Here is a 12,612-nt window from a genome sequence, read left to right as displayed (position 1 = left end):
TTCAAAATTCTTTTCCTCGTACAACTGTAGCAATTTGCAAATGGAATTTTACATTTTCAGTCATTTTAGAGAACTTTAAAGGCGAGTAGAGACTGGAGTGGTAAAATACACGATTTTTTCGGGAGTATGCCCTCTTTGAAGACCCATCCCTCCGGGGTTAAAAATCTTTCAACTCATAAAAAAATGAAAATCTTCACCATCGAAATTCGTTCAAAACTTTGCGACATTTTGTTTTAGCGAACCACCTTAATAAGAATTAACTATCATATTTTTGTAGAATCTTCCAAAAATACCACGAGCAAAAACATACCGAGAATTGTTCGACGATACTTTAGAGGATTGAGATGGTAAATATCACGTTGAACAGTTGATTTATTAGCTCCGTTATATCATTTACTATTGATAGAATTTGAAATCTAATTCAATCATTTTTTCAAATGTAGCTTTCTATTGGATAAATCCCAGCCAAGGTGATGTAGGAAAGTCCATCTTTGTTTATTGTACAAATATACATTACTCAAAACACGTAAAATATGTTTATATTCAGAATCAACTCGTTCCAAAATTTTTGATTTTTCAACGGTTAAATCAGAATTTGGTTAGCAAAAAATGATCCCAGTTACGAGGTAGGCAACCAATTAAACACTTAGACAGCTTACTTACACTCTCACGGTGTAGTATAGGGTAATAATGAGACTTTCGAACTGGAAACTATAGACTACCCACCTACGCACGTAGATGTGTATGTTCACATACCTTTCGAGTTGGAGGGACAAGAGATCAAGTTTTAGTAATGTTTTCAATTCCAACGTGTGATATTCCCCCAAAAAAGTGCAATTTGCCTAGTTTCTGAGCAAAAAGTCTACCTCTGCATCCCAAATATTTATGTAGGTATTTATAGCGATAAATGAAAATTTAAAATATCAATAAATTCACATGTTATTCCAGAGATAGCTTACGAAGTAAATGATACCAATGTACTCTCGTAATATGTAGTACCTATATTATTTACTATTTGAAAAATGGTAATAAAATTAACAAAATGTGTACTTACATAGAATTATGATTCCAATCAGCACTTCTAAACGCGATTTCTTTACTCCTGCCATCTTGAGAGTTGAAACGAAGAATTAGGTAGGTACCTAATTATAACTTTAAATATATGTAGTACACCAGGAGGGACCACGAAGAAGTATATACACGACGACGAACGCAAAAATATTAATTATTGGAAATATGTGCCACTAGAATGTCAAATTTAGAGGAGTAAAAATTGTATTAAAATGCTAAAACTAAATAGTACACCGACAAACGACAACACAACATTATTAATTATAACACGATGCAAAAATATTAATTACGATATAACACCAATAGATAGGTATACATACACCAATACACTCACGCGAAATTTTTCTACTACCCGATTCGCGCAGTGGCAATTTGATTGGCACTTTTTTTTGCCATTCTTGGCAAAAGAGTGGTAAAGCTCAAATTGAAATGAAAACCAGACGAAAATGCCAGTGATGGCAATTTTGAAAACTTGCTACAATACAGATTACACTCTGTTTATGCTAGTTTTGACAAAATTTTGCCAACGTTTACAACATTTTGCCAATAGTGACAAAACTTTGTCCGTTAAATTTCAAAAAATAATCTATTCGCAGAAGTGGGGAAGATAAGATGAGATTAGGCAGAGTCGAGCGCATGTTCCACTCTGCCTCGTTGGTTACACTTACTTCATACTTTGGTTCAGTTTTCAGTTGATGGTGAAGTAGTGAACACGTTGTATAGAAATTTGGTTATAATTGATGCGTGAAAATGTCGTCTGGAAGTCGAAGATGAATCGGTAAGTACCATATATCTGTATACATCTATCATGGGATAGGTACCATGACTTTTGTTTTATCTTGTTGTGGGTATCTGTAACTTCCTATACCTATGCACGTATGTATTTTGCGAATTGATTGCAAGTGATTCAGACGTTATGTTACAGTGATCGTTGAGGAAATCACATCATCTGGTATCATAACTTGGGTGTATTTATGCTCACCATGTACCAGCCAAGTCTTTAGATTATGCAGTTTCCATAATGATAGTCTAATGAAAACAATACTGTAACAACGTCTGAATCACTTGAAAACCAAATTACATAATATGCGTGTACCTACTTACAACAAGATAAAACAAAGCACATGGTACTAATGCTACAATGAATGTATACAGGTACATATAATTAGGTACAGATTGATTTTCGACTTCAGACATTAATTGCATCATTCCCTGCAACTTTGACCGTTAAAATAAACGATTTTCAAATTTCAAATGTGTTCTTTACAGGTACCTAAATCAATTGCCATAGGATTGCCACTGAGTGGCAAAATCATTGGCAAAATAATTGCCAATGAAATTGCCAGCAGTGGTAAAACAGAGGCAAAATAATTGCCAATTAAATTGTCACTAGTGGCAGAATGGTGGCAAAACATTTACCAATGAGATTGCCACCAGTGGCAATCTTATTGGCAAAATTTAATCTTTTGCCACATTGGCAAAGTTAAAATGCTGTCTTCTCATTGGTTGGAGCTTTGCCATTATATTGCCTTTTTTTTGCCATTAGTACACCTAGTGGCATTGGCAAAATATTTTGCCATTTGCGCGAATCGGGTATGTATGTACACTGTACCTAGGACGAATCGCAACTGACAGAAGGACATGCCACAAAAATCAGAAACCCCCAAATCAAGCTGCCTATTGTCCAAAAAAATTCTTACAATTTTCTTATCTCGCTTGTAATGTATTTTTGAACATCTGCCTTCATTTCCATCCGTTTACAGTTTCAATCCTGATTTTCACAGAATTATGCATTCATTGACATCTCTCTTCATTCTTTATCTCTTTCCAAGCAACATTCACCTATTGTTTTATCTTCCGCAGTCTCCCACAATACACCTGCAACCATAGATAGTCCTGTATCATCCCAACTACATACATCGCACCTTTCTTATCTACGCCTACGAGAATTTTTTTTTGTATACTTGAATCGTTCTCTTACGTTCATCCTGTTAGTTTTTTTGTTAAAATTTTCGTTTTAAAATTGGGGGAATAATTGCCTACGTGTGTGTTGTAAGCATGCTATTGCTAATGTTGATTTGGTTTTATTTTTTGGGTTCAAGTCATGATGGACATATGTACTTACATTAGATGAAACCAATCGAAAGTATCACGTAGGTACCTACCTATCTATTCATGTGTACCTACCTGATAATCCTGATTCTTAAACATTATGGATCTCAACTAGCTAGAACGATCTTTGAGGAGTTTACTTCACTTATATTACTTGCATATAAAATTCATTGAGGGTTCCAGGGGGAAAATTCTTGTTTGAAGCGTGTGTAGCTATTGATGGAAAAAATGGTGATTCCATCGCGAATGATACTTATGGAGATATCTAATACGTGTTTGTATGTAAACAAACGTATAAAAATGGTGAATGTCGTCGTATTAAATCGATTTTTCTGAAATCATAATCTACTTATATAAGCCAATCGGAAATTTTTTTCGCAAATTTTTGTCTCATCAGTTTCAATTTTTCCAACTTTTCTTCAGTAGTGTAGGGATAGGAGTTGGTTTTTTCCATAAAATGGTAAACGAGTAAAAAAAGAAAAAGAATGAAGTAGGTACGTAATATTACGTCAATGTAGAACACTTTTCCCTCGATGATCTAAGAACTACCACTCCATCTTCTTTTCCTCCAACCCTCCTACCCAAGATATGATTACTTGATTAGGTACAGGTCATCAATAATAACGAACAAGGCGAGAATTTTTGCGACGAAATGTGGGTTGATAGCACTGAATTTGATCAGTATACATCGATTCAATGCTGCCAACCTATTTGTTGTGGAAATTCCTGCTAGCTTTGCTCGATATTATTGGAGATGATAGGAGATCTGTTCTAACAGCATAGGTACCTACTCATCGTTGTCCAGAATCATCCTCCAATTAGCAAAAAGGGCTCGAGTTGCATTCTTTCCAGTTCTCATTTGATTGCTCGCAGAGAATTCATTTTTTTTTTTTTTTAATTGAAATATATATATGTATTGTGTAAAAATCAAACAACTATGCAATGACCACCTGACTCATGATGTTTCTTTTCTTGACATTCATTATTATTTCAATACTTCATGGAGCATCGAGAAGTGAAGTAAGTGCATTTAATTACCTATACATTATCGAGCATATGAAAAAAATCCCCCTCCCCTCCATTTATCAACCATTTGACGAGAAATATCATTTTTTGTACCTACTATTATGACAAAAAAAAGTGGTAAATATGTACAATGAATAGTTGAATAATCTTGCGAATAATGCTGTACATGCAAACTTTCGAAAAATAGAAAAAATAACCGAATTTCAATAGTTTTGCCATGAGTGTGATTTTTATCAACTTTTTCATGAGATACACGTCACAAAGAGGTCAAAATAAGACAACTGAATAAATTCAAACTTTTTTTGATGTTTGGAATTGAAAATTGAATTTTTTCGAATTTTGATTTTTTGTGAGGAGTTCATTTCATTGAGTAAAGGTTTTTTTTCAACTTTTTCAACGGATACGTGAAAATAGGGGTGAAATGGATCAACTTCACCAGTCAAAACTTTTTATCATGTTTTAAATCAAAAAATCGCATTTTTTCGCAAACTTTCAATTTTTTTAAATCGACTTCACGACATAATGCCATCCCAATTTTTTAATACCTATGTTGTTCAGCATAAAAAGTTGTCCATGATATCTTTTTTTCATAATTTTTGGGAGTCAGAACGATATGAAAACTACGTTTTGAAACTTTTCGAGCTAATTTTTCGTACGAAAAAAGTGGCAACACTGATTTTTATGATATCAAAAAAAGCCTTTCAAAACACTTACCTATTGGAAAATTTTTAATTTTGGTAGGTATCACGGTTACCGAGTACAGCACAATAAAAAACTCCACACAATTCTATAATATTAATTTTTATTTTTAACGAATTAAAAATTCGAAAATATTTTACAATAAAAAAACTAAACTTTGATTAAGTAACTTTGACAAACTATTTACATGACATTACAATAAGACAGTCAAAAGAGCAATAAACTATGCTTTACAATAAAAACATCAATAATATTGATCACATTTACAAAATTTTATGGCTGAGAGTAGCCAATGAATTTTTGACAGAGGTGGTGGCGCAGAGATCTGAAATGAAAAAGTAGCTAAGTACCAAAAATGTAATTTTAAGGTAAATCGGTAAAATTTCGCATACGAGGTTTTTTTTAGATCACCGAAGTCGATTTCGGCATTCATTATCAACTTCGTAACAAGCTCTAAAGAAAAAGGGGGAGGTGGTTCAAAACATGGAGTTTCGAAAAATTCGACTTGGGTATTGTAATAGGGATTTTTCGAGTTGCTGAAGTCGATTTCAGTATTCATATTCACCTCAACTTTGAAATGAGCTCTCAAAGGGGAACCTCAAAATGACCCTCAAAATGAGGGGGGTGGGGGGGGGGGAATGCAAAACATGAAATTTTTCGAAAAATTCGACATGGGTAGTGTAATAGGAATTTTTTGAGTCGCTGAAGTCGATTTTAGTATTTCTATTCGCCTTAATATTGAAATAAGCTCTCCAACAGGGGAGGAGAAGGAGGAGGAGGAGGAGGGTGAAAAACATGAAATTTCAAAAAAATTCGACTTGAGTATTGAAATAGGATTTTTTTTAAATCGCAGAAGTCGATTTTGCCATACATTTTTCCTTTGACCTCGAAATGAGCCATCGAGTAAGGGAGGGAGGGGGGGTGCAAAACATGAAATTTAAAAAAAAATTGATATGGGTATCAAAATAGGTTTTTTTCAATCGCAGAAGTCCATTTTGCCATACATTTTCCCCCTTAACTTCGAAATGAGCTCTTTTAAAGGAAAGAGGGGGTGCAAAACATGGAATTTTTCATTTTGCGAATGAGGCAAGTTAAGGTAGAAAATTTTTTGTGGATATTTTTCTTTACATAGGTACCTTAGTTACTTAGTACTCCATGGAATATGATATTTTCAAATTCTCTCGAATGCTTTTTTCAAAAATACCCCATCCCCCTCCAATTGAGTTTTTTTGTGACGAGCAGCTGATAGAAACCAAAATATTTCTGAAAAAATGCAGTCAACGATTTTTATACTCAAAAATATCCATATTTTGATATAACACCCCATAAAGTTTTGAAAAAAATTAAAATTGGCATGTTTTACAGCATTTTGAAATTTCAGTTTTTTTCTACTTTTTAGAGGTAGGTATGCCCCAATTCAATAGTTTGAAATCACAGAAAGGGAAATGGAATGGATATAATGTAAAAAAACTTGAGACTTTTATATTCTGAGGATTTTTCGAATTTTGGACCATTGTTTGGCACACTAACAATAAGATAAATAACGTACCTAATATAACTGATTACTGTATTAAAATTAAACACTTCGAATTTGAATACGAACTTTTCAGAAATTTTAATTTTAAAAAAGAAAACCAAGCTGGGTCTAGCAAGACAAGGCCAGAGCATATCGGAAATTCGTAATTCAAGAAACCAAAAAAAAAAAAAAAAAACATTAAGTATTCGTGTGATTCAAAATTTCTACCCTCGCAATTTTAAAAACCTGTGGGTGAATTGTTGCTACCTTTAGGTACTTATATCACACATGAGTATCAAAATTAACCCCAAAAGGTAGATTCAAAATTGAAAATTCTCTTTTTAAAAATTCAATATTAGCATGAAAATCTGTAGTTTTTAAAGATTTTTGAAACTGTTATATATAGATTTTAAAGGTGCAGAATATTGCGTATTTTCGAAGTCCAATACAGCTCAAACCTCTAAAAGTAGTTCCAAAAGAGAGAATAGCAATTGAAGACTTTCATAGAATACCTACAATACATTAAAATAGAGCACCGTATACCCCATGAAATTCGGCTAGACCTCCCTCAATCCTCCAGGCAACTGGTTGGAATAGAATGTTTTAATGTCGGTGAACGTCTCCCGCTGAAGAGGGTCCGTTCGCCAACATTTCATCATCATCTCCCTCATGGTTTCCGAAATGTAATCATAAAATATCAGTAGTTCTTGATCATCTCTTCTGGTCTGTACACGCTTCTTAAACTAAAAATTTTAAAACATCATGATCAATTTATAACAAGTTGAAATTAAAATACCCTAAAAGTATAATAATTTTAAATACAGCTTTTTCCATGTTAAGCTGCTGGAACTTACCTCGATGCCGTTGAGGTGGATAAATGGATCCCCTCCGAATGTGGCCATCTCCCACAAAAGAACTCCGAACGACCACACGTCGGATGCCAACATTAGCTTTTGGTCTACCAGAACTTCACGAGCCATCCAAGGAAATGCAAAACGTGTTTTATCATTAGTCTGTTCAAAGAGCAAAATAAAATACTCGTATGTAGTTACGTAAGTATACCTATTTTAAAACTAAAAAGTTGAGAATGGACTTACTTCATAGTGGTCTTGAGCATGCAAGACTCTACTTAATCCGAAATCTGCTATTTTAACTTGGTTTTCCTCTCCGATCAAAACATTCCGCGTAGCCAAATCACCATGGACGATCTGGTTGGCATGGAGGTGCTCCATTCCGCACGCTATTTGATGAAGAATAGCTGGGAAATCGTCGTGTAACGTAACCAGTTCTTTATTAGATATGATATAGGTATGTATCTACAATAAATCAAAAATTCGAAATGGGAATTTTTCTCCTAAAGTTTAAGAAAATTGTAGGTAGTTTCAAAAATATTAGGTGGGTACCTATGTTTTTCAATATTTCAAAGTAAACGGGGAAAACATTTTAAAAATTGAAGTAATGATTTTTTTTGTATTTTTTGGGATACATAAATAGGTACTTATGTATTTAATTGGCGTGTGAGGGTCATTCCACGTCAATTGGACCAAGAAGTGGTAGGTGGGTTCGGCGATTTTTTTGAAATTTTTCCTGTGGAAAGACCTTCCGAAGGGATGACCAATGGCGCAAATCGCAGCCCTCTAGCCCATTTTTAAAGGCAGCCAGGAGGTGTCAAAGTTTTCAGTGAACCTAAAATATCATCCATTTCAGCAGTGGATTGCTCGACAACTGCGATACCTACCAAAATGGAACTTTTTCCCATAGTTAGAGGTTTTAAAAGGCTCTCAGGTGATATCATAAAAATCAGTGTTGCCACTTTTTTTTGTACAAAAAATTAGCTCAAAAAGTTTCAAAACGTAGTTTTCATATCGTTCCGACTCTCAAAAATTCTAAAAAATATATTATGGACAACTGTTCATGCTGAACAACATATTAAAAAATTGGGATGGTAACTTGTAACAAAGTCGATTTAAAAAAATTTAGACTTTGCGAAAAAATGCGATTTTTTGGTTTGAAACACGGACAAAAGTTTTGATTGGTAAAATTGACCCATTTGACTCCTATTATTACATATCTGTTGAAAAAGTTGAAAAAACCCCTTTCACTCAATAAAATGAACTCATCACAAAAGAATCAAAATTCGAAAAAATTCAATTTTCAATTTCAAACATCAAAAAAAGTTTAAATTTATTCAGTTGTCTTATTTTGACCACTTTCTGACGTACTTCATGAAAAAGTTGATAAAAATCTCACTCACATCAAAAAAAAATGAAATTTGCTTTTTTTTTGAATTTTGATTGTTTTGTGATGAGTTAATGTCACCGAGTGAAGGGGGGTTTTCAACTTTTTCAACATATACAGAGTGGGCCAAAAGTCAGTACCCCGATTTTCACGTTTTTGTTTTTCTTAATAAAATCAAAAACTAAGCATCCTAGATAAAAACTAACAAGATCATGTCGATTCGAAATTTAATTCTCTACAACTTTGTTTTCATGAAATTTTTTTTTGGACGCTTCCTTTCGCCACCAGATAGATTTTTGTGACTTGATGATTTTTATGAAAAAATTTTCAAAAGTTCATTTCAAAGAGTTTTAGTTTTTCTTTAAAAAATCAAAAACTAAGCATCCTAGAAAAAAACTAACGACATTATGTCGATTGGAAATTTAATTCTCTACAACTTTGAAAACATGCAATTTCTTTTGGACGCTTCCTTTCGTCTCCAGATCAATTTTTATGAAGCTCAGTTGCGGCAAATTTTTCAAAAATTTTAGTTTTTTGTAAAAAAAATCAAAAATTAAGCATCCTAGAAAAAAACTAACAACATTATGTCGATTGGAAATTTAATTCTCTACAATTTTCTATTATCTAATTTTTTTGAAGGATGCTTCTTTTCATCTCCAGATCAGTTTTAATAAAACTTTGCTTGCAAATTTTTCAAAAATTTTAGTTTTTTGTAAAAAAAATCAAAAACTAAGCATCCTAGAAAAAAACTAACTGCAATATGTCGATTGGAAATTTGATTCTCTACAACTTTGTTACTTTTTTACCATTTTTTTACCATTGTTATAATTTTAAAAAAACTTTAAATGAAGATTTTGAATTTTTGGCAAATTGCCAAATGGAAATAAGAAAGTAAAAAAATTGAATTTTTCAAAAGTTCATTTCAAAATTTCCAATTGCTAGAATGTCATTAGTTTTTTCTATGATGCTTAGTTTTTGATTTTTGTCAAAAAACCAAGAGTCTAAAATTTTTTGTGATGAACATTTGAAAAATTTGCAAACTGAGTTTCATTAAAATCAATCTGGAGGTAAAAGGAAGCGTCCAAAACAAATTGCATGATCACAAAGTAGTGGAGAATCAAATTTCCAATCGACATAATGCAGTTAGTTTTTTTCTAGGATGCTTAGTTTTTGATTTTTTTTTACAGAAAACTAAAATTTTTGAAAAATTTGCAAGCAAAGTTTCATTAAAATTGATCTGGAGATGAAAAGAAGCATCCTACGAAATACATGGAAGAAAATTGTAGAGAATTAAATTTCCAATCGACATAATGTTGTTAGTTTTTTTCTAGGATGCTTAGTTTTTGATTTTTTTTACAAAAAACTAAAATTTTCGAAAAATTTGCCAACTGAGCTTCATAAAAATTGATCTGGAGACGAAAGGACGCGTCCAAAAAAAATTTCATGTTACCAAAGTTGCAGAGAATTAAATTTCCAATCGACACAATGTCGTTAGTTTTTTTCTAGGATGCTTAGTTTTTGATTTTTTTAAGAAAAACAAAAACGTGAAAATCGGGGTACTGACTTTTGGCCCACTCTGTATGTAATAATAGGGGTCAAATGGGTCAACTTTACCAATCAAAACATTTTTTCATGTTTTAAACCAAAAAATCGCATTTTTCGCAAAGTTTAAATTTTTTTAAATCAAATTTGTTACAAGTTACCACCCCATTTTTTAATATGTTGTTCAGCATGAACAGTTGTCCATAATATATTTTTATTAGAATTTTTTAGAGTCAGAACGATATGAAAACTACGTTTTGAAACTTTTTGAGCTAATTTTTTGAACGAAAAAAAGTGGCAACACTGATTTTTATGATATCACCAAAAAGCCTTTCAAAACCCCTAACTATTGGGAAAAGTTCCATTTCGGTAGGTATCGCGGTTATCGTGCAATCCACTGCAGAAATGGATGATATTTTAGGTTCACTGAAAACTTTGACACCCCCTGGCTGCCGTTAAAAATGGTCTAGAGGGCTGCGATTTGCGCCATTGATCATCCCTTCGGAAGGTCTTTCCACAGGAAAAATTTCAAAAAAATCGCCGAACCCACCTACCACTTTTTGGTCCAATTGACGTGGAATGACCCGTGAGCGAAGTGATAGCGGAAAAGCATCATTTTTTATGATGAAAAACAATATTACTGCACTTCGAATTTTTCAAATTTTGGAAATATTTTTATGAAAAAAGACACAGCGGGTTGTGTGGGATGAATCATCTTCCACTGGAATTTTAAAATGAACTACATACCTACTTGTAAGTTTGACCTTGTGATCCAGAATTCCTGCAAATAAACTTTCAAGATCGGTAGATCACTCTTTTACGCCTTTCAAATGGGTAAAATTGACGTATCTTTAAAAAATTGCTATCTTTGGTGCTTTTCTATTGGATTTTTTCAAACTTGCGGAGATGCCAGAAACTACTAACGGCTGTTCGTGGAAATTTCTTTAATTTTTCTCGAATGTAAAATGCGAATTTTTACTTCTTTAAATCTCCACAAGTTTGAAAAAATCCCATGGGTCATTCCATGTAAATTCAACCAACGTTTTTGAGTCATGTCTTTCGATTTCGCTCAACTTTTTTTCACAATATCTATCCACCCAGTGGATATGAAACCTGCAATCAGTTTGGTCCCAGCCCCCACTGGTCCTAGCCCCCTGAGGGGGTGGGTGGATGGGCTACCATTATTTTCACATTGTCTCGTGGTACTCGACATCAGCAGCGCATTCCTCCAGAACTATGATACTTTTATCAAAACTGATTTCACAGTTCGAAAGGATATTGAATTTTGATCTTTATAAGCATTTTTATATTTTCAAAATTTGAAAGTTCAAATTTCAAAATTGCGCTGTAAGTGGGAGCTACCATTTAAAATTCTGAAAACGTTTCCATAGGGGTACCTTTTAATGTTCTTTTGAAATATTCATGTTTCGAGATGGGATCTCTTGATCGAAAGGAAGGCCCCCACCACCAATTTGGGGCAAAACTTTCGGTAAAAAATCTGGGACGTGTGATATATCGAATTGTATGTTTTTGGTAACGGGGTCATTCCATGTCAACTCAACCAACGTTTTTGGGTCATGTCCTTCGATTTCGCTCAATTTTTTTTTTACAATATCTACCCACCCAGTAAGTAAGAAAGCCGCAATCAGTTTGGTCCCAGCCCCCTCAGGGGGCGGGTGGGGGGGCTTCATTATTTTCACATTATCTCGAGGTACTCAACTTCAGCAGCCCATTCCTCCAAAACTATGATACTTTGATCAAAACTGATTTCACAGTTCAAAAGGGCATTGAATTTTGAACTTTTTAATTTTTTTGAAATTTTCAAAAGTTGAAAGTTGAACTTTCAATTTGAAAGTTCAAATTTCAAAATTGCACTGTAAGTGGGAGCTACCATTTAAAAATTTGAAAAAATTTCCATAGATGTACATTTTGGTACTTTTTAAAAATATTTAGGTTTCGAGATGGGACTCTTAACAGAGGGGGAGCACCCCCACCCCCAATTTTGGGTGAAACTTTCAAAAGAAACTCTGGGGCATGTGATATATCGAATTGTATGTTTTCAGCGACGCTGAACACGAATATGACATCAGATTTTTGATAGCATCCCATCCACGGCCCCCAGCACCTCCTCAAAGGGGGTAAAAGTTCAAAAAAGCGTTTTGTTCGTGTGACACATGGAATAGTATGTTTTTGGTGACGCTGAACACGAATATGACGTCAGATTTGTGATTGGACCCCATCCACGGCCCCCAACAATTTTTTTGGACTTTTACCTATTGGGGGAGGTTCTGGGGGCCATGGGTGAAGTCGATTCGAAAAACTAAGGCAATATTCGTGTTCAGCGATATCGAAATATACTACTGCATGCGTCACACGAATGTAACCATTTTTGGGGGGGTCACCCCCTT

At 33.7% G+C, this 12,612-nt stretch overlaps 1 protein-coding gene and 1 long non-coding RNA gene across 2 annotated transcripts in view; both read right to left on the bottom strand.

Annotated features, from left to right (window-relative positions):
- LOC135844742 (fibroblast growth factor receptor 1-like) overlaps nt 1-2,401 on the bottom strand; it is a 28,947-nt gene extending 26,546 nt beyond the window's left edge. The window contains exon 1 of the mRNA XM_065363075.1: nt 1,055-2,401. Within this exon, the coding sequence (XP_065219147.1) occupies nt 1,055-1,109 (55 nt within the window). The 5' untranslated portion in view covers nt 1,110-2,401. The remainder of the gene's footprint in view (nt 1-1,054) is intronic.
- A 2,601-nt stretch (nt 2,402-5,002) lies between these two features.
- On the bottom strand, nt 5,003-7,689 carry LOC135844172 (uncharacterized). Its single transcript, XR_010558463.1, has 3 exons — nt 7,522-7,689; nt 7,279-7,437; nt 5,003-7,167 (listed from the first exon to the last, which is right to left on the bottom strand). It is a non-coding gene; the product is annotated as an uncharacterized LOC135844172 (long non-coding RNA).
- Between the last annotated feature and the right edge of the window lie 4,923 nt (nt 7,690-12,612).

The sequence above is a fragment of the Planococcus citri genome, chromosome 4 (assembly GCF_950023065.1).
Source record: "Planococcus citri chromosome 4, ihPlaCitr1.1, whole genome shotgun sequence".
NCBI classification, from domain to species: domain Eukaryota; kingdom Metazoa; phylum Arthropoda; class Insecta; order Hemiptera; family Pseudococcidae; genus Planococcus; species Planococcus citri.
This window is presented reverse-complemented; position numbering and strand designations above follow the sequence as displayed.